The 27,860-nt window shown below is 36.9% G+C and overlaps 1 protein-coding gene and 1 non-coding gene across 51 annotated transcripts in view; one reads left to right on the top strand and one right to left on the bottom strand.

Annotated features, from left to right (window-relative positions):
- Positions 1–1,183: 1,183 nt before the first annotated feature.
- The window catches only part of RIMS2 (regulating synaptic membrane exocytosis 2), a 614,692-nt gene continuing 588,015 nt past the window's right edge, over positions 1,184–27,860 (bottom strand). For 49 of the 50 annotated variants that reach the window (XM_076005085.1, XM_076005081.1, XM_076005083.1 and 46 more), the window contains 5 exons: positions 10,918–11,059; positions 6,895–7,007; positions 6,471–6,572; positions 4,853–4,992; positions 2,876–4,057 (listed from right to left, as the gene is read on the bottom strand). In XM_076005085.1, the coding sequence (XP_075861200.1) occupies positions 3,839–4,057; positions 4,853–4,992; positions 6,471–6,572; positions 6,895–7,007; positions 10,918–11,059 (716 nt within the window). In that variant the 3' untranslated portion in view covers positions 2,876–3,838. Of the gene's footprint in view, positions 4,058–4,852; positions 4,993–6,470; positions 6,573–6,894; positions 7,008–10,917; positions 11,060–27,860 lie in introns of all 50 variants that reach the window. The other variant, XM_020288967.2, reaches the window with a different exon arrangement.
- LOC142872245 (small nucleolar RNA U13) lies at positions 18,040–18,141 on the top strand. Its single transcript, XR_012920459.1, has one exon. It is a non-coding gene; the product is annotated as a small nucleolar RNA U13 (small nucleolar RNA).

A 27,860-nucleotide genomic window follows, 5' to 3' on the forward strand; every position in this document is an offset into this window, starting at 1 on the left:
ACACTGAGGACATCATGAGCTGAGTGAGTGGAAACAAACATGTAGAGCTCATGACTTTTACATGTACAGAATGTGAAAGCTTACGTAGGTAACGGGCAGACAGCTTTGGTGATTCCTTGTCTGATTCTGTCATAGCTCTTATAAGAACCAGCATGTCCCTAACTGTTACTTGTGGAGCCTTGGCAGCAGGAGTCCTTGGGAAAGTGAAGGTGTTGGCACCAACAGCAGCCTTGTTGTCAGGGTTTGGTCAGGAACTGCTGAAAGAGCTCAGTCCTGAGCTGGAAGCTGCAGGAAGGGACTAGTATGATCATTCTTGAGAAGAGTAGAAGGGCTTTTCAGGAGAGGACATATAAGGAAAGCAAGGGGATTTTTATAGTAGGATTGTCTTAAAATATTAAGGGCAAAGAAATAGTTCACTAGAGTAGAGAGTATGTACTCAATAATGAAAAATATGATGGGATAGGTATGGGGGACGAGACTGGAGTTGAGTCCTTGGAAATCATAGAGAGCACTAGGCTTAGATTTCAGTCAGATTACTAATTAAGTGTGAATCCAAACTAGCTCTTAAGTATAGAGCCTTGGAGATCTACCATGAGAACTCTGCTGGGGTTCTCTTTCTCCCAGTTTGAGGAACTTCCCCAGAGGGATATGGAGGAGCTCTCTCACCCATTTATATTCACCAAATAGAAGCCAATCTCTAGGCAGGTTGCTATAAGTCAGGTTACCATGTTTTCCCAGTTGAAAACACGCCCTCCACTTCCCACAACGCTGAACCGACACGAGCAGAAAGACATGCAGAAAGCACCTTTGCCAGCTTTGCCCAGGGACTAGCGGAGCCTGTGCATGAGTCTTTGTGACTCTGCTATCAGTGATAACTATGACTAATTCAGAAATCTCACTCATGTCACCCATAAAACTATGAGTTGCTGAGTCATTCAGTCAGAAAGCACTTCAATCCAAAATAACAACCTTTTAAAAGAACAGCAACTTTTAATAATGTGATCAGAAATCCTTTGGCACTTTAAAGAAATGCTCTCTGAGGGCTAATGCTAGGACCAGCAGTGCACTTATATTATTGGGAGGTAGGAAACAATACTTCTTCTGTCTTTAAATGGTATGTGAGTTTAGGGAATGAGCTTGGCACTGTGTGGGGACAGAGGTCAGAGAAGGCACTGTGGACAACTTCTGTAAAGAAAATGTTTTATTTAAAGTGTTAAATACCATCACCAGAATGAATTTGATTTACATTAGTTGGTGTTCATTACAGGAATAATCTGCCCTTTTTTTTTCCAACTGGAATTCCCTTTACTTTTAAAACATACTATGTACAGGGCAGCAATGGTCACTGGCATAGTGCTATTTACATGACGAAACCACAAGTCGAGGTGCAGACGTGAAAAATAAAAAAAAAAGAAACACCAACTTTTAAATAAATACTGCATAATGACAAGTATGTACAAATATTCCATACAGTCATGTCCTTCTTATTAAAATTAGAAATAATTTGTATAGGAATATGCTCAAAAGATTATGTGACTGCATCTTAGTATCAGGAAAATCGTAAACGTTTATTCTAATGGGTAGTATGCTATAGGTCTATGAAATCAATTGTTGCTGGTACACAGGTGTCTAAATTATTTCAATAAAGTTTTATTCATTCTTTTAACAACTTTACCTGGGTCCATCATAGATCTCAGAATGTCAAGACACAGTCTTGGTGTATTTCATATTGCACCACATAAAGAGAAGGCATTTTTAGTGATACTCATTTTAACTTTTGCACTGTATCAAGCATGATAGTTTGTAATAGTCAGCAATGAATTTAGATAAAATAAAAACAAAGAAAACAATTTTTGTGCATGGCCTTAATTTAAACAAATAGGATTTATGAGGATTTCAAAAGTTATTGCAAAACATTAAAATCAATTTATAAGAATGTGTTATCAAAGTGTACATAAAGAATCTGTAAGTATGGGTGGTTTTTTAAATAACAATGACTTTTCCTCTAAATAGGGGAACTTAAGAGAAATATTTGACCTTGTAGCACCACCCAATGGTAATAACTGTCCATAAAACCAAAGGCAGGGGTTTTGACTTTAGGGGATTTTCATGTAGACTTTTGGTGATGGCATCAAAGAACTATTAATAGGCGTAATGACTTTCTTTGAGTCACCTAAAAATTGGAGCTTTAAAATTGTTTGTTGCAAATTTATGTTTACTATATTTCTTTAGAAATATAATTTGTGAAAAATTGAATTTTACTACAGAAAAATGAATTAATAAACAGCCCTGTGTTTCAAGGCTCCAAATTTTTAGCAGTGCTTCTATTCACATAATAAATGGAAATTGGCTAAAGAAGTTGCTTTAACTGATTAAAAAACAAACAAAACCTAAGACCTTCTACAAATAATACTTTAACCCCTGTATGAATAATGCTGGTGCTAAAAACAAATTTATTAGACATTACAATGGCCACATGATTTTTGGATTTTCCTGTAAACTGAATTTTGAAGGTGAAAAAAATTACCATGCACTGTACAATAAATTGCAAAAGTTCAAATATCTTCTTTGTTAAATACATGCTGACTTACTTTAATGTACTCCCAAGTCATGTTGCAAAATCCTTTTCAACATGCTTGAAATAAAGAAAGCTCTTAGACAGTTGTTTTTTTCCCTTGAGAAGTTCAGAAGCATCTTACAGCTCTGAATCAAACATGGGGTATAAGAGAGGATCAGATCAAAAACTTGTAATATTTTAGTATAAGGTTCACTCTGGTAGGGAGGAAGAAAATAAAAGATTAAAAGAGGGAGAGGAGGAAAAGTGAGAGAAGAGGAAGAAAAATGTGAAAAATTTGCACATATTGAACTCTGTATATTTAACATGGAAATAAATTGAATATATCATACTTATTTGTCACATAAAGAGAATTTTAAGTATCTTTTAGAAAGTATTTCCATTTATAATGTCTGCCAAAACACAGACTATGATTGGTTTAAAGAATAAACATGGTGTGTCTTTGTATCACCCTGTTGCATTCTCTCCCCTTTTAAAACCATGCACTAGTGAAATTTATTTTTAAAAATAATATAAATTGTTGAAAATGGCTGATTTTTATTCTTTTTTTTTTTTTGCAAGTTGCAGCCTCAAGAAAATAATTTAAGTATTCAGCTAATCTGTGTCCATGCAAAAAAAGTTTCTTTAATTTCATTCAGTACAGTGTAGCCACAGAATTGTTTTTCAGAGTTCAACACATCTTGGCATTAGTAAATGTCATGCCTGTGGAGCGACGGAAGTCTGCCACTCTTCCTGCTGGACTGACTGCTTGAGGTCCCTGGCCAGAGGAAGGCTGACGCTTTGTTCCTGACCACTTCTTTGGTCTCCTGCTTTTTACCTGATGCTTCCTAGGACTTCACTCCTTGACCTGTAACATGGCTTAAAGGCTGTACAGCTCCATTTCTGTGGCATAACAGGGCTTTGGGGTCAGATAAATGAAGAAAAAGGAACGATAAAAATATAAAGGTGCCATTGAAAAGGGCTTTTGTTGCATGAAACTGACTAGTTCTTTGAGATTAATCCATGGCTTCAGATTGGACCGAAAATCGAGTGTCATTGAACTCCAAACCTGATAGTTCTTCATATCTCTGCTCTTTCACCTGAGGGCCTTCTTTAGGGCACAATGTGTGCAACTTCCTCTGAGAACACAGGATCGCTTTGTATCCCTAGAAACAGGCTCAGAAGACACAACATTAAGCATGCAGTGTTACCAGGGTTTGCGACCTGTGATTTTTTTTTTTTTTTTTTGTAACGCTGGTTGCTGTGACAACAGTTTTACAGCTGCTATGAACGGGAGTAAGAAGGTCCAGTTGAACTTTCCAGAGATGACTGGGAAGCTCTTCTTGTCAGAGGGGCCAAGGTTGGATCTACTAGGGAGGAAGGGGGGAAAAGTTTGAACCATCCAATGACCATATTGGATAGCTCTAGTTCATCTAAAAGTATCTGGGCCACTCCCATAAAGGATTTGTGATCCATGCGGCCATAATCTCCCCAGACGATGATCTGTTGGAAAAATAAAAAGTAGGGTAATATCAGTATAATCATGTAATTATGTACCAATATAATTATGTACCAAAAAACTTACATTAAAACACTAACATACATTCAATTAATGTTCTGACATCAAAGAACAAGTTAAATAATTGTCTTTGATTAATGGAATGGTTGTCTTTAACTACTGGAATCCAAAGTTAAATCCAAAGTTAGGAAAACTGTACTAGAGAGCTAAGATCATAAGCAGTTCAGGGAGATTGGAGTTTATGGGTGATGGGGATTGGCAAGTCTATAATTCACTTTAAAGAAAGTGACAATGTATGTAGTTTTATAGCATTGGCTGCTGCTCTGAAGTTTCCAAAGGATTTCAGCTGTGAGGGACATAAAAAATGTAATAGGCTGGGCACAGTGGCTCACGCCTGTAATCCTAGCACTCTGAAAGGTCGAAAGGGGAGGATTGCTTAAGCTCAGGAGTTCAAGACCAGCTTGAGCAAGAGCAGGACCCGTCTCTACTAAAAATACAAAGAAATTAGCCAAACAACTAAAAATAGAAAAAAAAAAATTTAGCTGAGCATGGTGGCACGTGCCTGTAGTCCCAGCTACCGGGGAGGCTGAGGCAGGAGGATTGCTTGAGCCCAGGAGTTTGAGGTTGCTGTGAGCGAGGCTGATGCCACAGCACTCACTCTAGCCCCGGCAAGACAGTGAGACTGTCTCAAAAAAAAAGAATGTAATAAAAAAAGATTTTGGTACAATGTCTGACTCCATGAAAATACTTTCTTAGGTAAGGGATAAACAAGTAAATACCTGTAAAACCTTTCCTTGGGGACTCTCTTCAAAAGATAATAGCTGCTGGTAAAGGGGTTCCAGCGTTTTTCTTGCCACTTTTGTCTTCTTTTTGGCTATGCAGACTCCATTATCTAGAAGATACACCTTTACGTATGGTGCTTGGGAAAGAAAACAGAGGAACACAGAAGAATAAGTGATGAACTATGGATATGGAATGCTCAGCTCACAGTGACATCTGCAATAGCTTGATCTTTGGGTAAAAGAGCTAGCATTTAAGCCACTGGCCTTGCCAGATTCTGTCAAAATTACTAGATAATGGATAATTGTCAGTTATTCAGAGAGTTTTAGGGGATGCTGATATAGCTCTGAGTTTATTATTATTTTGCCACCAACTGGTTATACAGATTTAAACATTGCATTAAATAAGGTGAAATGCTTCTAGTTCCTAACGTATTCAAGAAATGTCTTACTCAGTCTTTCATTTCTGGATACTTAAATCTAATTAAACATGCTTGAAACTGTATTGTTTTGCTCTCTCATCCCCCCAAATCATTCATCATCACCCAAAGCATTTATATATTGGTGATGGTGTGGGTATAAGACAGGGGTGGAGTTTGATGTAATATGTACAAATTATAGAAAAGGCAATTGATTATAAATTCTATGGCTTAAAATTCGTCTGATAGACACTTCATAAAAAACATTTCATGTATGTGTAAATCATAATATTCTTTATAGCAGAGTAAGTCAACAAGCTCCAAGACCTGTACAAACACAACTGTCTTAATCACTAGTGCAAGGTTGTACAACAGGTAATATATGAGAGCCGTCCGGAAAGCATCCAGCCATGTAATAACTCTCCTTACATTAACAATGGCTGGATACTTTCTGGACAGCCCTTGTATATTATAATTTAAAATTTCTGCAAGCATAGAGAAGTTAAGAGATTCAAAATTACAAGTCAGTCAGTGGAGGTGCTGAGACTAGAAGCCACGTTTAACAAACCTCAGCAATTGTTTTATACTTCTGATCAAAGAGCCTCTCTGTATAATGCATTCAGAATCACTGTGGCATTTTACATGGTTTCAGCACCTTAGTATAATGTATTTCAGTATGATAAGTAGTATAAGAAGTTAAAATAGTGCCTGTCTTTCCTTATATACTACAGGAAGTAAAAGTCATATAATTTGAATATCCAATATATATAGGATTATGCCACTATTGGGGCCTTTATCTATTTTTATCCTAATTCCAGAGCTCTAAGAATTGCTAAGGAGAAGCTCTAGATAAACTGAATAATGACACAAAACACTAGCTAACAACAACAAAAGAACTCCTTATGTACATGTTGTGACAAAAAGAATTATCTATGTGTGGTGGTTTTTATTTTGCAGTGGTTTCTACTACATATGTACTTATTTAACAACTTCTATTATCCCTACCAGATCACCCTCACTGAATACTCATTCAGGATAAATATGCAAACTACTTCAGCCCTAAAGCAGTCATAACTGACTCATCTATTAGTAATCTCGATTAACTAAAAACAAAGTTTTCAGCATCTAATGAAAAACAGTCTCTAAATTGAAACAATATGAATTATGGACAACAGTAGACAAATCTCTTCTGTTTTTACCTGGCAGTGTCTTGGAACCTGGTTTTACAACAAGGCCACGGGCCCGGATGATCTCCACTTCCAACTGTCCTTTTTTGTCCATCATTCCTACCTGAATGTCACCTAATGGTGTGTGGGGAAGAAACAAACATGCTTCAATATACAAATGCAGTAAGGAAAAGGCTTGTGCCGCCTGCTGTGGGGGTGGGCAAATATATATCTCCTATATATTTTCTTAGATTCAAATATATTTAAAATTTTATTAATGATGTCTTCCTTTAAAAAGCATTAGAAATTAAAATAGAAAAAATAAAGGCTTTTTAAATTAAAATCTAGGATACTTTATTCCTACTGAAAATATTATTAAAGATTCTATGAAATTTAGAGAATGTAATTTTCAGTAATTTAAAAGGAAAACAGTGAAATCATGTGACAGAATCCTTACCCATGGCAGGTGTAGCCAGAGTCTGGCGTCCCACTAGCTGAGCAGGGCCAAGGCCATCCAGAAAGTCGCTGAATTGGCTATCAGAGGCTAAGCGGACACCAGGGAAAATCAGACTGAAAGCAAAATAACATAAGGGAGTAAATCCTCAACTCCTATTTACTTTCAGGCTCAAGTCTCCCTCTAGCCTCCTTGATGTGGTAGGAGACTTGGTCCCCCTATTTATGGGGTCCCAACACCCTAGTCCACCTCCGAGGGCTCTTCTTCCAAATTCCCCAGCAGCCCTTGGAAGTCTCCAGAGGCAGTGGGCACACTGCCCCCTGGCATCTGCTCATGTGTCTTTCTCTTCCTTGGTCTGAGGGGCAGGGGCTGTGATTTCTATGAACAACACTCAGCACATATTGAGCACTTACTCCATGACAGACTTTATCACATTTAATTCTTTTAGCTGCACGATGAGATAGATTCTATCATTTCTACCTTTTTATAGATGAAGAAATGCTTCTGCATGATTCTCATCAGCATATAATCATGCTGTTACTTCTCCCACCTTACCAAAAGAATCTTTTTCTTGACCCCACTTCCTTCTCTAGCCACCACCCCATTTCTCTCCTTGTAAAAGTAGTCTTTATGTTCTGTCTTTAGTTTATTTCCTCTCATTCTCTCTTGAAAGCATAATCATTTTTTTACTTTCACCACTCCACAAAAACTTCTCTGATCATTTGACACAATTGACCCCTCCTTCTTCCTTACAACACTTTCTCCACTTTGTTTCCTGGACCCTCGTATCTCCTGGTTTTCCTCTTTTCTCTTCTGCCTCTCTGCCTTGATACCTTTGCCAGTTTTGCTCGATCTCTGGACCTCTTATCTTTTCTCTTCTGAATTTCCTTGGTGATCTAATCCAGTCTCATAGTTTGAAATGTCATCTATGCTGTTATAGCCTACTTTGACATCTCCAGCTTAGACCTTTCTCTTGGGCCACAGACCTGAATTCCAAATGCTTAGTGTACATATCTGCTAGGATATAAAATAGGCACCTGAAATTTAACTTGCCCAAAACTGAACTCCACCCCCTAACTAAACACACAAACAAAAAACCAAACTCTGGTCCTCTCAGAGGATTTTCCTCTCAGAGCATTCCCATCATCACAAATGGCAACTTCACTCTTCCAATTGCTCAACCTTGGAACCTTCTTTCTTCCTTCCTCTGTTATGAACTGAGCTGTGATCCCTCATTCATATGTTGAAGCTCTAACCTTCAATGTGCTGAGTGTATTTGGAGACAGGGCCTTTAAAGAGATAAGGTTAAATTAGGCCATTAGGGTAGAGCCCTACTCCAATATAACCGGTGACCTTATAAGAAAAGGAAGGGACAGCAGGGCATGCATGCACCAAGAAAACGGCACAAGAAGACACACAAGAAGGTGGCCATCTGCAAGCCAAGGAGAGAGGCCTCAGGAGAAACTAAACCTGCTGACACCTTGATCTTGGACTTCTAGCCTCCAGATCTGTGAGAAAATAAAGTCCTGTTGTTTAAGCCACCCAGTCTGTGGTATTTTGCTATGATAGCTCTAGCAAACCAATATACACTCTTTCTCCCATTACCCACATCAAATGAATCAGTAAATCTTATTTGTTGTATTGTTCAGAATCTGACCTCACTAATGCTACCACTCTGGCCCAAGCCCCAAATATATAGCTTCTATATCACTGCAGCAGCCTTCTGAACAGTCACCCTGTCACTACCCTTTCTGTCCCTACCCCCATACCATCTAGACTGATCTGTGAAAATGGGAGTCAGATCACATCAGTCCTCTGCTCAAAACTTGCCAGCAGTTTCTCATCCCACTCCGAGTAAAAGCAAAGTCCTTACAATCCATGAAGACTATATAAGCTGTCCAACCCAGTCTATTCCTTAGCTCCTCACCTGTTGCCATCCCCCTGACTCCCCCCATCCCCCCGTTCTCACTCCACAGTGTGGCCTCCTCACTGCTGAAGCCAGACCAGCTCCTGCCTTCTCTGCACTGCTTCAGCCTGGACTGTTCTTCCCTTAGATTTCCATCTGTTCACTAGCTTTCTTCAGACCTTCACTCAAATGCATCCTCTCCCCCCGTCTACCCTGCAAAAAATCTTTATCATCTCTCTTCCTCACTTTATTTTTCTCCTTAGCACTTATACTGCCTAATCTACTATGTAAGTTACTAATTTCTCTTGTATATAAATTGTAACAATTTTTCTTATTTATTGTCTATCTTCTCTATTAGACTGTAAGTTTGATGAGGTAGGGTTTTTTTTTCTTATTTGTTTTGTTCACTGCTATATCTGTATCACCTAGAATCATGCCTGGAAAATTGTAAGGATTCAATAGATACTTGTTAAGCTCAATCAATTAAAATGAAGCTTAGAAAAATTAAATAACTTGCCAAAGGTTCTATAGTACCCCTCCCCCAAAAAGCCAAACCACATGAGAACCACATGTGACCTCTATGATTTCAAAGCCCATGGTCTTAACTATAGATATTGACTCCCTTGTATGACTTATCTCCCCAACTCATGGCACAGAGACTGTAATACTAGCAGGTATAATATTTGCTGAATGACTTTCATGAGCATTCATCTCATTTCTCCAATAAGACTACAAACATATAGAGTAGGGGCCATAGCTTAAACATTTTTATATCCCTAATAGTATCTACATAATGCTTTATAATGATGGGTGCTCAGTGCACATTTATTCTTCAGTTGATTCTCCCTTTCATTTTAGATTTCTTTGGTGAACACCAAATCTCTTTCTCCCCTCCCACCTCAACTCCCAAATATTCAGTACACAAATATTTTAGTCTATTTCCACAAGTATTCCATATGATCCTATTTATAAATGTATGGCAACTATATAAATATATCTTATATTTATGTAATTGTGCTAGACAAATTATCCTAAGGCATATGATTCATATTATGCCAACAGTTCCTATGGCCTCATATTTGTGAACTGGCTACACATATGTTGTCTAAACATCTAATGCTTCCATCGTGACAACAGAGTGAGGGCAGTAAACCCCACTTTACTCTCTTACTGTCCCTTCTAGCCTCATTTACAGATCTTTACTTGATAATTACTGTTAATTTGTTGGTGACAGGGCTACACAGTCTTTATGAATGCTTTAAAAATATCTCAGAGACAGCCAATTCAAAGGGAAGCTACATGATAACTACATAAATAAAAGGCTAGGCTAGGTGCAGTGGCTCACACCTGTACTCCCAGCACTTTGGGAGGCTGAGGCAGGAGGATTGCTTGAAGCCAGGAGTTTGAGAGGGCCTAGGCAATATAGTAAGTAAGACCCCATCTCTAAAAAAAAAAAAATTAAAAATTTAGCTGGGAGTGGTGGCATACACCTATAGTCCTAGCCACTCAGGATGCTGAAGTGGGAGCATTGCTTGAGCCCAGGAGTTCCAGGTTGCAGTAAGCTTTGATCATGCTACTGCAATCCAGCCTAGGCAACAAAGTGAGACCCTGTCTCTGAAGTCAAAAAACAAAAATCATAAAAGGCTTACCAACTCTTTTGGTGGTATTTCTTTTTGGCTATTATATTATTAAATAATTAATATTGTTTGTTAAAGCATGGAACTAAGTATATATTAACTTTTCATGTTTTTTAGTAATAACTCTTAGGGCAAAGATTTTAAAAACTAGCATCATTCACACGGTATGGCATGTGTGCTTATTATTTCTGTGCTTTTACATACGATTTCAAGCTAGGGCAAAATATTTTATTTGCATGTATTGTGAGAGTCATATTTTAGCATATTACCATTAAAATAAAATAAAATGCTTTATCCCTAAACTATTTCCCTTGATATAAAAAGTCAGATATGCCACATTGCTCAGTGGCAGGTGAGCAAATTTCTGTTCACAGGAAATCAGCCAGTGCAAATTAAGAGTGTGTGAGTTAGCTTTTGTGAAAGCACAGAGAGTGAGGCAGGCAAGGCGAAGAAGAGATACTCATCACAGGTGGCCTCACTCACTTTCCTTCTGAGCTGTAGCTGTTCATGCTGCCATCTGTAGATTCCCGGCTTGCCTGTCGGGTCATCCAGTTCCTCATCTCCACTGCCAGGCCCGTCTCTGTACTTCTCTGGACAGTGCTCCGTAGTTTTTTACCTCCTGCTTCTGCAGAGAGAGAGAGAGACAAAAGGTGTGACAGGTTTGTCATCACTACCTAGTCACAAAAACCATCAGCCAAGGCTCTGAGATCCTCAGATGAAAAGAACTGCGTAAATACAAAGTGCTCTTATTAAGGAGACAGAAAGAAAAGGTTTTTAAAACAATTTTCAACAATGAATGTCTTGTTGAGTGGGATGAAAATTTTCTAAAAATTCTTTAAAAAGCACAAAACATCATTGTTTTATTTCCATTTAAAACAGTGTTCAAGTTGTTAGCATAAGAAACAAAAAGACTCAACCTATGAAAAATGAAATAAGCTTTGCTTTCTTCCAATATTTAAATGCCAGGTTAATTTATATCTATCTTTTTGTTTGCATTGTAATATTTAAATGTCAGGTTAATTTCTGCCTACTCTATTTTTCCCTTTCTTTTTCTCATAGTAAGAGAACCAGGTCTTCACACTATTTACAAAGAACAGATGGTGAGTAATCCTCATATTCTAGATTTAACTTTCATAAGAAAACCTGTTTTTGTAAGGTGATAGATATTAGAAGGCAGAAAAATCTATACAAAGGAGATAGTCCTGTTTGCCAAGAGTTGCACATGTGTTAGTAACTTTCAGAAAGATTCTCAAAGGGGAATGCAAAACCCCAGCAGTATCATGTGAAAAGAGCTTTGTAATTTTTGGTCACAGATAGTCATATCTTCAAGGATCTTCAACAGTGGTGATGAGGTTTACTTACAGAAGCCAATTAGAAGACCAAACAAGAAGCTGAGTGAAGTACACAGAGGTAGGAAGTGCTATCTGGAGAGGCCAGGGAAGAAGCAGCTTCATAGAAAGCATGGGATTTGAGCAAGCCTTGAAAACTGGGCAGACTGGGATGTAAGGAGAAGTGAGAAGAGAGGGCCTCGGGCAGGGGAAGCAGCCTGAGCAAGGGTGCAGACAGGAATGACCATGTGCTTTTAATAGAAGTGCAATGACCAAAGCATGTGAAGGATTAAGTGGACGAGGTAGGTTATACAAGAAACTGAGCCCAAATTACAAAGGTCTTGAATGTTGGAACAAGGAATTGAGAGGCTAACAAAGTTGGGGTAATAGGGCAATAGTCCAAATTATTTGCAATTTTTATTCGCACTTCTTTTCATGCCTAAATATTTATCCACATGGACTGTGCATATCATTAACTTTCTGGGATACAACCATATGGTAAGCTGTTTTAGTGCCTGGTATTAGTAAGTTCCTTTTAGATCTATAAATATTCGCTGATATGCCAGTTGGCTTTTGAAATATCTTTTCACCAAACCTCTTATATTTGCTCACCATTTTGAAACACTGCTTTAAATTTCATCCATTCTCCACTTTCAACTTTAATGTACACCAAAATACTTTAAAGAGTTTAGAAAAAGTTTATAAATTATGACTGATCTATATAACTTAGTTCCATAATCTAAGGCTGATATGTTAGATAACTGACAGTAAACATGTTGTACTGATATGAATTGTAAGAAAACATAAAGCATACCCCAACCCTGTTGATGAGGGAAAGCTATCCTTTACAGAGAAATATTAGTAAAGGTAAAAGAATGATCACATTTAAAAATTCCCAATTTGTATCCTCCAATGGAATAAATGTTTTAAGCAAGGCTCGTCAACGGAGGCTAACACCATTAGATGAAAGGTTGGGAAAAGAATATTCTACAAGCCAAATAATCATTCCACAAATTTGTTCTAATTGTTAAAGAAAAAAAAATGGTACTTGATATTGGGAGAACTGGCTACCACCATCTTAATCAAGTGATCAAACTTAGTAGTGCCAACAGTCAGGCAGTCATATTTACTGCCTGATATAAAATACACAATATCGCCTATCAAGTTGTTTTAGATAAAAATACACAATTTGGTTTTAATCAAGTCTTTGGAAACAACTTCTAGTTTTCAAAAATACAGGGGATAGAGTAATAAGATAAATCACATACACATACATACAAACCAATCACACAAGCCCAGAACATGAGACATTGTTCAAGAGAGTTAGCCTAATCACTTAAACAAAAGATAACATCATGAAAACAAATTAAACAAGGTGAGGGAATTGTTCTACATTAAAAGATATCCAAGTGATGTAACCATCAAATGCTATAAGTGTAGTCTGGCCTCTTGTTTGGAAAAACAAAACAAAACAAGAAACTCTACAAGCAAAATAGTATAAAAGTAATTTTAGAACAAGTACAGAAAATTTGAATATGCATTGGCTATTAGATGGGATTAGGAAATTGTTATTTTTCTTAAGGTAGATAATGGCATGTATTATAAATAATTTTCTTCTTGTTAGGAAATACAAGCTAAAGTATTTAGACCTGAAATATTATATTGTCTGCAATTTACTTTCAAATGGTGTAGCAGAAAAAAAAGTACACATATATTTAAAACAGAGGGAGAATGTTAAAAAAAATAAAAGAATAAGGATGCAGAGTAAACCTTGGTATTCATGAATTTAATAGTTATAATTTTATTTGAGAGTGATCCTCAAATGACTACATCAAAAAGTAATAAAATTTTTTCCAAATGTGAATTGGAATCATGGAAGATACTAGGCTGGTGTGAGGGAGCCAGGCCAAGGGATGAGGCCCTGTCTCTCCAGGTAGGTCAAATGTTCACTTCCTGTGAACAATGCTCTTGTGAAAAACTGCCATCAAGTGAGACATACAACTCCAGTGAAGTTTGAGCAGTGGAATGAGTATGTGTACTGAAAGCTTACGACTTGCAAAGGAAATGAGATTCGTTAAGATCTCAGGACGTAGAATTTGTAATGTGAAGGATCTACTGTTTTTTGGTTTAAGGTCTGACTCTATCATAGCTAAAGTGACTTGAAAATCTGCTATTAAAGGGTGATGAGAACCAGCATCATTTGTCAAAGAATAGAAATACAATGAGCATGTAATCCTTTCATTTACAGATGCTTTTTAACATGTATCCTCTTCTTAACAACTCTAAAAATCCCTGTTTTACAGATATAGCATCTAAGGGCCCCTGCAGATTACATAATTCCCTGAAACCATATAGTAAGTGACAGAATTAGGATTTGTACATAGTTCCCAGACTCCAAATTTTCTGCTATTCACTAAATTGCTGTCAGAATACAACTACATGGGTTGTTTGTGCAGCTGTCTATGGAGACTATACAATGCTGACTCTGCGACCACATACGGCAGGCCCTGTTAGAAGCAGCTTGGTGGGTGGGAAGAGGAGAACACAGTTAAGCGGTCAAGCCCTGGTGTCGAACTGCTTCTCTTTGAATCCCCACTCTACCGTTGACAAGCTAGGTGACACTGAGCAAGTTACATATCCTCTCTGTGACTCACTTTTCTCAAACTATGAAATGACAATGATAATAATCATGCCTACCTCATAGGCATTAAGGAAAATAATACATTTAAAGTGCTTACAATAGTGTCTGATACATAGAAAATCTTCAGTTAATGGTGCTGTTATTATTATTACCACATAGGGAATCAGAAAACATGTCTCCTAGGCCAGCCTCTACTACTACTCACTGATTCTGTGGTACCCTCTGAGTCCTATCTCCTCTCTGAGTCTCTGGCTCCTCATTTATGAAAAAAGCAGGGGGAGGAAGACAGATAATCTCTGATATCTTTCAGCTCCAAAGGCTATGAGTTTGTGTCATTAGTGTATGGCCAAGACCATGATTAACAGCATACATGGAGGAGATATGCTATTCACTGCCATCTGACAGAATCAAAGAATTCCAGCGAATATACTGGACATTTATAGTAACCCTTTAAAACATGTCTTTTTAAATGTGCCATTATCTGATAGATTTATAGACTTATTTAAAAAGTAAATTTACTTTTCAGCACCACAAAACCTCTGGTCACATTCACAATAAAAGTAATCTAACCTAAATGTAATTATGGTGATTCACATTTAATGTTCCAAATGACTTGACATGTTATTCAACCTAAAAACTGAATCTATATAACAGTGAAGGTCTAAGTAAGGGTTTTAGGCAGAATTCTAAGATGGCTCCCAAGATTATGTTACCTTACATGGCAAAAGGGATCTTGCAGATAGAATTAAGGTCACTAATCAGTGGATCCAAAGACAGGGAAATTAGCTGAGTGGGCCTAACCTAACAAAATGAACCCTTTCAAAGCAGAGTACTTTCTCTGGCTGGTTCCAGAAGAGTAAATCAGAGATATTTGAAATACAGGAAAAATTCAGTGTACCTTTGCCTGCTTGAAGAGGGATGGGGCCTTGTGGAAATGACATGAGAACAGCCTCCAGCTGCTGACAGTGATGCCTGCTGCCAGGGAACTCAGCCCTACAACTGCAAGGAAGTAGATTTTGCTAACAACCTGAATGGCCTTGAAGCGGCTGTTTTCCCCCAGAGTCTCTGAACAAGAACTCAGCCCAAACAACATGTTAATTTCAGCCACAAGGAAAAAACCCAGCCACACTGTGCCAGACTTGTGACCCAGAACTGTGAACTAATAAATGGGTGTTGTTTTCAGCTGTTAAATTTGTGATAATTGTTATACTGCAATGGATAACTAATACAGTAAGTTCTGAGTCCTTTTTAGATAATTTTTTTTAAATGAGGAGACTTATGAAGATATCCTATTAATGACCATAGGGGTGGACCAACCAAATTTGTAAAAACTTAGCCATGATAAAAGAAGTGTATACTTTTTAAAAAAATATACACACACGTAAATATACACATACATACACATATAAATATATATGTCTAATATATGTACATATGTGTATATTCAGATGTTCAAAAATACTCAAGTTGCAAGTCATAGAAAACTAAGGCCCAGATTGTGTGGTTGTTGAGCGCTCAAGCCACTCACTCTGGTATCAGGCATTTGGAGAAGATGCCTGCAGGTAAAAATCAAGTTCTTGAACTGCAAAATGTCACAGGCAGAATGCAGAACATAGGAAGTGTCCTTGTTATTTTGCTCTGCTTAGTCTGATGACTCATTTACTTTGCACCCCTAGTATTCAAAGGAAACCACTTGACTAAACAAAAGACTAAGAGGTCAGTTTCCCCTAACAATATCTGAAAACCAGAAAACCCTTAGAGTGACTTGACAACAAAAATCAAAAGGTCCTCTCTGCTGTTGACTTAGAAACTATCCTAACCCCCGCATGCAAAGCAGGGCTCACAGTGCAATGTCAAACTCAATGTCACAGTGACCTCCTTTCAAATCTTGGATCACAGAACCCATGTCTGCTTTCTCCCTCCTAGAAGGTCTCATCTATAGCAGACAGACTTACTTTGGATTAAAGATTTTCTCCATGTCAGTATGGTAAATGAGTTACGGAAATAGGTTGAAGGCCGGTTGGCAGACTCTGAAAACTGACTTTAATTTTTACTTTAGACACAACTTATGTTCTTTAAGTTAATAAGGTGCTATTTTTGCATTTCCTTCAAAATTACCATTTTTCAGAGTAAGTATAATTTAGAGAAGCCATTTGCACTACATTTAAAGGATACTAAAATGCATGAAAAATGAGAATTTCTAAAATTATTGACTCAGATTTTTGGAAGTAATCTTGGGGATAGAGTATACTTATGTAGTTTATGTACTCTCTTATTACAGCAATGAGAAAGTTGAGGTTCTGAGTAGCTAGTTCATCTTTGGTAGAAGACTCTTTCACCTTTGAAAATCATTAATAATTTCAAATAGTACTTTAACTCTTTCACCTTGCTCTTTTAAATTCCTCAAAGAATTGCCTCTAGCACCTTCACCAAACTCCATGGTGGACACTGTCGATAGAACATCCCACCAGCAGATTTTATATCAAGACATGAAAGAGATTGGTTTATTTACTTGTTTGGTCCTGTAAGACCTCAATATGGGGGGCATGTCAAGAGATTACTATAACTGTGTATAAAAGCTCATGTGCTTATGTTGTCAGGTCTTCTTTTTTTTTTTTTTTTTTTTTTTTTTTTTTTTTTTGAGACAGAGTCTTGCTTTGTTGCCTAGGCTAGAGTGAGTGCCGTGGCGTCAGCCTAGCTCACAGCAACCTCAAACTCCTGGGCTCAAGCGATCCTTCTGTCTCAGCCTCCCAAGTAGCTGGGACTACAGGCACGTGCCACAATGCCCGGCTAATTTTTTCTATATATATTAGTTGGCCAATTAGTTTCTTTCTATTTATAGTAGAGACGAGGTCTCGCTCTTGCTCAGGCTGGTTTCGAACTCCCGACCTCGAGCAATCCGCCCGCCTCAGCCTCCCAGAGAGCTAGGATTACAGGCGTGAGCCACCGCGCCCGGCTAGGTCTTCTTAATATAATAAATATAATTCAAACCTCTGAAAGCCTAAACAAAATAAAGACAAATATCTGACAATTTCTTTTGGGCTAATCCAGGATCTTCACTAACAATTGAAAGAAAACAGGAATTAATAGAAATTAACAGTTGACTCTCAAAATTGCTTCAGAGTTTAACACAAGTTCATTAGTTATAACAGTTTTGTCACAACTATCATGAAAGTTATATAGCTAATAGCTACAGTACAGTAAGCTACAAGCTGAGGTCACACTGATAGTGGATATTAGGGATATTCAAATATATTCACTTTCCTCCTACTTTTGACATTGGGTGTGGCCACATGATTTGCATGGCCAATGAAATGTGAGCAAAAGTAGCCCATATGAAACTTCAGGGCAGGAAATTCAACAGTTGATGTATGCCTGACCATGTCCCCCTTTCTCTGCGTGGAAGCAGATAGCAACAGGTATCTCCGTCAGCCTGGGTCCCTGACCATGGCCATACATATGACTCAGTGGACATGTTGTAGGAGAGAGGCATAAATATTTTGTGTTAAGCCACTGATATTTTTTAGTTGTTTGTTATTCTAACCTAACCTACACACTGACAGATATACATACAACAGCTGTAGTACAGTATTCCATTCTCTTGTAAATAAGATTTTAAATTTTCAAAATTTTGTAATCCTTTTGTAGTTTATAAGCATGATTGGATTTTCATGCTCATGTGTGAGATGTGCTTCCCTCAAACCTTGTTTCGACATTGGCACATTATCCACCTTGACATGAAAAAAAAAATATTTTTCTAATTTTTTATTTTCAGTATCATTAAAAAATTAACCATTTTGAACATAGCTCTGTTGAAAAAACCTCTGAATTTGATATTCTGCTTTATAACTGTTTTCATGACCTTTGTTTCTTAAGTATGCTTAAAGACATTTTAATCATTGTCCTTAAACTTCAGACTCATATTTTAAACACATTAAAATAATTTTAAATAAATATTTAAATTTAGAATAGTTTTAGATTTACAGAAAATTCGCAAAGATAGTACAGAGAAATCTAGTATAACCCACATCCAGTTTCCTCCATTATTAACGTCTTTCGTGGGTATGGTACATTTGTGACAATTAATGAATTATTACTGATACATGATTACTGACTAAAGTCTATACTTTATTCCAATCCCCTTAGTCTTTCCCTAACATACTTTTTCTGATGCAGGATACCACATTACATTTAGTCGTGATGTCTCCATAGGGTCCTCTTGGAAATACAATTGTAATGTCTCTAATTCCTGATATTCTTTTACATCTGTAATTACTTTTAGTCTTCCCTTTGTACATGATTTATAATAGTATTCACATACTCATTAATAAAACCACGTATTTTTAGCAAAAGCAACATATAAGTTGAAAATACTAGTCTGCAGAAAAATAGAAGATATGTGAAAATGCTACTTGTAAGAAAATAAGTTACCAATACTAAATTAATTCATACTGTATGACATAATGCAAAGGGACAGAGTTAACACACATTTTTAGTTTATTAAATAAGTTTAATTATGTTTCAGATAAAAATTCAATTAAAATTGCCACTCCCAATGTGATAACTGAGTCAGGCAAGGTTCATCAGTACCGGATGTTAAAATGATTGGATGAGAAGTTTCTGGGGACCAGGCTATTCACATGATGCCAAAATATTACTCCAGAGATTACTAATTATAAAGGGATAAATATATCTTTTCCACAGAGAAAAACTGGCAGTCATGTCTTAACCACGTGATCAAACATAGCATGCTTAATAGTAAGAAATCTTGACTTTATATGTGTACTGATGGGATAAATGAAGTTTACATCACCTATGACATTTAACCTGAATCTAATTACATCTCTAGATCTAATATTCAGTTTATAGGAAATAGAGAAAATTATCAGACAAATCCAGAATGTTGGACATTCTATAAAACAATTTTACTGGAACTCTTCAAAGTCAATGTCATGAAAAACAAAAGTGAAAGTACTGTTTTAGATTAAGCATAACAACCAAATGTAATGAATGAGCCTCAACTGAATCCTGGATTAAGAAAAAAAATAACAACAAAAAGCTATAAAAAATATTTTTTGGAGTAACTGAAGAAAATTGAATGTGGAATGAATATTAGAAATTTTTTGTTAATTTTATGTTTGTGTAAGTTTTTTAAAAAATTAGGACATGTATGCTGCAGTACTTACGAGTGAAGTGACAACTTCAATTTACCTTATTCTCTCAAATGTTTAGCAAAAATACATAACGTGTGTGTGTGGGAATATTTATGTGTATGTGAGCGAAGAGAGAAAAGATAAAGTCAATTAAAAGTTGATCAAGCTATATAGTGGATCTTCATTACTAGTATTCTTTTTCTGTATGTTTAACATATTTCAAAATAAAAGTTGGAAAAAACCTCAATTACTAAATTCAAAACAAAGGAAGGAATGAAAGCTCATTAGAAAATAATCAAGTCCTGATCCAAACTTTAGGTACTTAAGAGAACTGCATACCCACCCCCACCTGTTTGGTTTCTTTTCTTTCTTTCTTTTCTTTTCTCTCTTTTTTTTTTTTTTTTTTGAGAGAGAGTGTCTCACTCTGTCGCCTGGGATAGAGTGCAGTGGTGTCATCATTGCTCACTGTGACCTCAAACTCCCGGGCTCAAGCGATCCTCCTACCTTAGCCTCCTGAGCAGCTGGGACTATAAGCACATACCACCATGCCTGACAAATTGTTTTATTTTTTGTAGAATGGGTCTCAAGCTGGTCTCAAACTACTGTGCTCAAGTGATCCTCCCTCCTGTGCCTCCCAAAGTGCTGGAATTACAGGCATAAGCCACCACACCTTGCCAGATCTTTCTTTTTTCTTAAAACTGTCAGATCTTAACTGTCCTTGGTCATGCATCACAGGTCCACTGATACCTGTGCCTGTTTCTCTACCCAGGGTGGATGTGAAATACCACCAACCTCTTCGTAAATCTCAAATGAGACATTTTGAGGCAGTAGTTTATGGTGGATAAACAAGCCATTTTAGATTTTAGAATCAGAAGATATGAGTTCAAGTTCGTAATTGATCATTTGCAAATTTCGTGTAGGTAACTTATCTTTCTAAAGCTCAAAGTAATTTTGTGCAAACTTGGGATCATACTTAGCCTATGCCATAGAGCAGCAGTCCCCAAACTTTTTGGTACAAGGGACTGGTTTAATGGAAGATAATTTTTCCATGGACTGGAGGGGGCCAGAGGGGGTATGGTTTCAGGATGATTCAAGTTCATTACATTTATTGTGCAGTCAAAGCTCTCTGCTAATGATAATCTGTATTTGCAGCCACTCCCCAGAGCTCATATCACTGCCTCAGCTCCCCCTCAGATCATCAGGCATTAGATTCTCATAAGGAGCGCGCAACCTAGATCCCTCGTATGCATAGTTTATAGTAGGGTTCACGTTCCTATGAGAATCTAATGCCGCTGCTGATCTGACAGGAAGCAGAGGTTATGTGGTGACGTGAGAGATGGGGAGTGGCTGTAAATACAGATGGAGCTTTGCTCAGTCGCCTGCCTGCTAACCTCTTGCTATGCAGCCTGGTTCCTAACAGGCCACAGACCAGTACCAGTCTGCGGCCCAGGGGTTGGTGACCACAGTCATAGAGTATATGACATGTAGTGTATCTAATGAATAGTGAAGAATAAGAATCAAATACTATAATCTATGTAAAAAAGAATTTTGAAAATTATAAAATGCTATACAAATCCTTATTTGAAAAATGACTGGAATGACATGTGAAATTATTCTAAATCTGCAGAAAGAAAACTATGCATAAATAACTGGGGTCTTGCCCCAAAGGGAGAAGGCCTGCTGGTCAAATTGGACTAAGGCATTGCCTTTTCACCCAACCCCATCTTTTTCAAATGATATCAAGGTGGTGGTTGTTGAGAGCAAAGGAAGTGGGCAGAACACAGAGGCCAGAAACTAAAAGATCAGAAATCTTTAGGCTGAAAATCTCTGTCTAATGAGGTGTTTGGCTGGAGTTACACTTGAAGCTGACTGGAAGCAAATAGACTATAAGTTTACTGAATTTTTGAAGGACTTGTATAGAAAAAAAAATTACTAGCCTACCTTACAAAATTCTATTGAACTCCTAAGATAACTGAGTTCTCAAACCAGCACTAGAAATAAACAAACCATGGAGCCACCTCTTCAATACAAACTTTTGTGGCCATGGAGAATAAACAACAAAGAAATATCTCCCAGAAAATAGAACTAGGGTTGCCAGAGGAGTAAACTAAGAAGTATATTTTACTGTCAATCTTTTGCCATTCCTGAGAGGGATTTGATAATTCCTATGGATGATACATTGTTTGTGTTTTCTATTTTCTCCTTTCTAAATGGGAATTTTTATTTTGGTTTTCCTATTGTAATCATACCATTTCAATTGGATGTATTGGAGCAGATAACTTGTTTCTAGGCTTACAGGTCACCATAACATGAAAAGCCAAATCTGAATATGAGAAAGAGGACTATGCATTACTCAAAGATCCTGGATTTCAACTGGCATGCAGTAAATGGATAAGATTTTAAGGTTGTCTTTCTAGAAAGGATTGATTATGTTCTATATGCAAACATAAGCATGTGCATGGATATTTGGATGGCCAAATCTGCAGAGAAAGTTAAAACTGAGAAAGCCATATTCTTTCCCTTAGATTTCTCCCATAGTTTTTTTCCTTTCCTGTCTGCTTATGCTCATTGAACAAAGGGGAAAATAACCAAATGGTAAACTATTATTTAAAAAAATTAAAAACAGCTGAGTTTAATAGTTTTTATTTTACTACTGGTAATTTTATATTACAAAGTGGATATTTGTTAATGTTTTTGGCTCATCAGCATTTGAAGCCTAATCCCATGTAGAAAAATATCCTCAACCTTCAACTGTAGAAGTTAAAATTGTTGGGTGTCACTTTTTTAGCCTACTTTGCAATTAGCGTATGAGCACATGGTCCAGGCACTGCTTTCCCAAACTTTGAATCTGAAGTTACTAATGCAAAGAAGCAGAGATGCCATAGGCTTCCATTATAATGAAACGGAGGCCAGAATATATAACTTCCAGTAGTGGTCATGTAGCAGGATGCAGTGATTCACCATTAGTCCTGAAAATGTGCAAGCTGTGATATCTGTGCCAAGCAGCAGTGGTAGTTTGGCAGGATTAACTCTGCAGTATGGTTTTGGGCATCATTCCTAGCCCAGTTTCTCCAGCCTTCCTAGAGATTCTATGACCTATCCAGTATCCCTTAGTAAATACCTTTCTTGCCCTACCTAAATTACCAGAATTGATTTCTGTTGATTGCAATTAGGCATCCTAAATGAAACATATTGTATATGCATGTTTTATTTATAATTTATGATGGAAAAATATGTTCCCAGTTTATATGAAGCTAAATATACCCAACCCTTGTTGGGTTGAATGGATGACATTCAAGCACTTTTGTACCTGCAATAATGAAAACAGTCATTTAATCAGTATGTTTCCCTTCAAGCTCCACTAGCTTCTCTCCATTCCATGATATGAACATAGAAACCAACCAAGTACTTGTTCATTTATTCATTTGCTACATATTTGTTAAGAATTAAACGTACTAGGTATAAGGTACTGTGGGAAATAAAAATGTATGTGACACATGATCATATAATTTCCAATTACATGTTGAATTTAGTAGGTGAAGTAAGATAGTACACAAATGACAATCCAAGGCAATATGTGCCAAATGCTTTATGAGTAGTATTAAGTATCTACAGCTGTTTTGTCCAGACCTTTCTGTGAATGTTATAAATGTTTTATAATTCTGTACTATCTGGTAAAGGTAATCACTAAACACATGTAGCTACTGACCACTTCAAATGTGGCTAGTATAAATGAGGAACTAAATTATAAATTTATTTAAATAGCCACATGTGGCTAGAACCTCATATATTGTATAACATATCTAGAGGTTCAGAAAAAGGTAAAAATATTTTAAAATGAGATTATATGGGAATACTAAATGTAACAACACTAGTTCACAACATTCCTTCAAGATAGGTATTATTATGTACATTTCACATAAAAATGAGAAAACTAAAGCCGAAAGAAATTGAGTATCTTGTTTAGCTCACATAACTAGAATAGGTGGAGCCAGTATTTCAAATCCAGATCTAACTCCAAGCTCATGCAGTTTCTCCTCTGTCTATACCAGCTCTTACAGCTTCTGAAGACTTCGTAGAATAATGGGATATGAGCTGGGTTTTGAAGGGCAATTAAACAAGATGTACATACAGTAGTAGAATAAGAATGGAAATGAAGGCATGAATAAAAATTTGGAAGCAAAGAGCAAGAGAGCTTAGTTTTATAGAATTATCAGCCTTGGAAGGTATGGAAGCTAAACTGTACATAAACCAGATTATTAAAGACTTTAAATGTTAGGCTAATTATTTAGCAGGAGATGGGAATCTACTGAAGATTTTGAAGAAAGAGTAGTGTCAAGATCAAGATGGTATTTGAGTTGGGTGCAGTGGCTCGTGCCTGTAGTTCCAGCTACTCAGGAGGCTAAGGTGGGAGGATCACTTGAGCCCAGGAGTTCATGACCAGCCTGGGTGATACAGTGAGACCCTGTCTCAAAAAATAAACAATGAAAAAACCCTCCCCCACAAAAATAACCCAAAAGAATAGAAAGAAAGAAAAAAGATCAAGATGGTATTTAAGAGAACTGGTATTTAGGGACAGTGAAATTAGATTGGAGTAGAGAGATAGAGAAGGTAGGAAGAGCAGGTTGGGAGGTGACCAATGATTTCAAAGGTAAGCTAATATATTCCAAACTATCAAGGTGACAATGAGAATGAGAAGGTAGAAATGGAACTGAGAAAATTTGGGAAGAAAACATTTCCTTGGCAGAAGTTGAAAATTGGGGGCCTTTGGGCTACATTCTGTCAATAAGTATGTTTTGTTTGGCCCAAATAATGTTTAAAAGTTTTTATTCAAGTGCCAACATTTCAAAATTTAAAGGTTTTAAATAAACAACCAGATTTATAGCTTCTCTTAGGGAAAAAAGAAGAGTAATTTGCCAGCCTTGGGCTGATATTCAATTTGGCATCACTTAGCTAGAAGTGGCTTATTCATCATTCCTTTTGGATGGGTAAGCTTTCCCTGGCTCTTCAGAGTCCTTGTCTTTCCCTTTTGTTTTACACTTGACCTACTTCACTGATGTATGTTAACTTCCTGGCCTCTGATTTACAGGAATAATAAAGGAACAACCAATCACTTTATTTTAAGTAGCTAAGATAAATTTTCCTTTCGTTTTAGCCTCATTAGACAAGATCTAAATCTTAAAAAATGATACTTCAATTCTATTGTTCTTGATAATCCAGAAAAAAGCAGACACCTTAGGGAATGTCTGCAAAGCTCACAATAACTACTTCCCTTCCCAGCTGCCCACAGAAATGCATTATTGGCAACTAACTAAATTTATATTACATTGTCCTGCCCCCTGGCTGTATTGAATAGAACCAAACTGGGTAAATGAAATCTCATTTTGGGGAACCTGGGATTGGGATTGAGAAAGACGGAAATTTGCAGTGTGGGTGGAACTGTGACAGGTGAACATGGAGGCCACTGGCTGCCATTTTCCACTGGCCACATAGTCTGGGTAGTAGAGCAGGGGAGAGAGCTGGCTGCTGAGAAGGAACAAAGCAGCCATACAGAGACAGCAGCAATGGCAAGAAATGGAAAGAGAGTGCTTATGGCTTCCCAACAGCCTTCTGGTTCCCAGTTTAGCCCCACATGAGGCGTGGTGGGATTTCTGCTCATAGGTTTAGTAAAGCAACTTTGCATAAAGCATTATTTACATTTAAATAAATACCTTGTTTTCATTTTCAGGTGAGAAAGTATAGAAGTAAGACTTCTTCAAAACTAGAATTCATTGTATCATTTTATGTCGGCTTTTCTTCAACTGTTCAAATAATCTTTATCTATCTATCATCTATCTATCTATCTATCTATCTATCTATCTATCTATCTATCTATCTATCTCTATTTCTATATCTATATATAGCATTAAGTAAATCCCCTTCCTTCCCAACCAAAAACTGTTACAACATGAAATAGAATAAATATATAGAATGATCTTGTCTGATCCATAATAAGGGCCTATTTAAAAATGGTAAAGAATATTTACATAAAAACACAGTCCTCAGTAGGAATGGGATGCTGCTAGTTCAACATTCTAGTGGGTTTCCTTTGCAAGTCATTATACATAAGATCTCTCTATAGGGAAACTTGTTTCAATTCAAAACTGGTTTTGAATTTAGTGAACCTACTAAAGGATGAAAGAAAATTAGAATTTGATTTGACTTAAGTTTTAAATGACTTTAAGGATAATATTTGGACACATAGCAGTGGAAGGTTTTGAATCTTAGATATTTGATAAGCATTGAGTAGAACTGTTCCTTTATTTTTCTTAATTCCAAAGTCTTTTGCTTTACTTTATCTGCCCAGAATGTGAATCTAATATAAAAATATTGTGCTATTATTGGATATTTATGGAATTATTTATGAAATTTGTTACACATACTCAATCATAATCTAGAAAAAATAATATCCCCTATAAAAAGATCCATAGTCATCTATAACTTTCTATCCACATCCTGTCCCCACGATGGCATTATGAAAATATGCAAAAGCTATGATTGCTGTATTTTAAGAAGTCTAGATCATATGTTACATTTTAAAAACAGAATAAATATAATGGATGGATGGCAGTCAGTTATACTGATATTCAGTGTGAAAAGAATGGTAGAACTATATACTGATATTATTAATAGACACTTACTGAATACCTACTGTACTAGGTATGATGTTTGTACTTAGGAGGATTACATTTAAATGTATGGAGAATTTTTTATTCCAGTGGAGTATGGGCAAAGTTCTCATCTATTTTAATCAACTGGGACTGATTATTAAGAATTAAGTATATTATTTACTATACACAAAGATTAGAATAAGATACTGTCTCTTTATACTCTTCTTATTGGATGAATGGCCTCTTAAAGAGTAAAGAAGAGTTAAATAGGTCTTTTTATTCCTAGTCTATTTAGTTCACATTTATATTAGTTCACATTTATATTAATTTCTCATAACTTCACCATCACATGCAAAGAATCTATGCTCAGTTTTCTGGTGATTTTAAAACTTGTCCTGTTTCTTAGTTTTCCTATAATTTAATTTTTAAGCTAGTGGTATGTAAAAGAAATTACATGAGTTAATTTATTCATTTAAATAGTATTTAAATTGATAGGATTTCTCCTGTATGATGGCCAAACCATATTTGCCATTTTTCTACAGTATAGGGCCATAACCATTTGCCTTTGGATCTGTGGGTGAGAAACTGTAGGGTTGCTTCTTCTATGCTATCCTGTATTGAGCTTAAACCCGTTATCCAAAGTGAGGTGACACAAGATCAAGAAAACAGGCTCCACATCTACTCGCCATCAAATTGGTACTGACTGATTAAAACTATGATGCTCAAATGGGGATAGTGCCCACTAGGGTTTGGGGGAGGGGGAGATACACATCTTAGGGTTGTGGTGAGCATAGTTGGGGGGGGGGAGAAGGAATACATCTAAACCTTCCAAGGGAAAGGCTAAGATATACAGTGTAACCCAAAGGTCAAAAAAGAGGGGAAAAACAAACAAACAAACAAACAAACAAACAAACAAACTTTTATCGGGTGGTGGGCAAATGGGAGGGGAAGAATTTACACTTACAAAATAGGGTGATGAGCACCACCTGAGAGTAGGACATGCTTGATGTTTTGGTAAGGCGGGGCTGGGGGTGGGGTGGTGGGGAGGTGGGCGTGGGGAGGAATGGCAGGGGCAATATATGTAACCTTAACAATATTTGTACCCTCATAATATGAAAAAATAAAAAATTAAAAAAAAGAATGGTAACATTTCCTTAAATAGTTCCTTCTTTCTTATAATTGTGTGTAATATTTAAAAATTCTATACACAGGCCGGGTGCTGTGGCTCACGCCTGTAATCCTAGCTCTTGGGAGGCCGAGGCGGGCGGATTGCTCAAGGTCAGGAGTTCAAAACCAGCCTGAGCAAGAGCGAGACCCCGTCTCTACTATAAATAGAAAGAAATTAATTGGCCAACTAATATATATAGAAAAAATTAGCCGGGCATGGTGGCGCATGTCTGTAGTCCCAGCTACCTGGGAGGCTGAGGCAGAAGGATCACTCCAGCCCAGGAGTTTGAGGTTGCTGTGAGCTAGGCTGATGCCACGGCACTCACTCTAGCCTGGGCAACAAAGTGAGACTCTGTCTCAAAAAAAAAAAAAAAAAAAAAAAAATTCTATACACAGTAATACTCTACATTAGGAAGGCAGACTCAATGTTGGGGCTAAGTAGTTTACATAGTGAAAATAATTCTTATCTCACAGGATTCAATGATAA

The sequence above is a fragment of the Microcebus murinus genome, chromosome 7, assembly GCF_040939455.1.
Source record: "Microcebus murinus isolate Inina chromosome 7, M.murinus_Inina_mat1.0, whole genome shotgun sequence".
NCBI classification, from domain to species: domain Eukaryota; kingdom Metazoa; phylum Chordata; class Mammalia; order Primates; family Cheirogaleidae; genus Microcebus; species Microcebus murinus.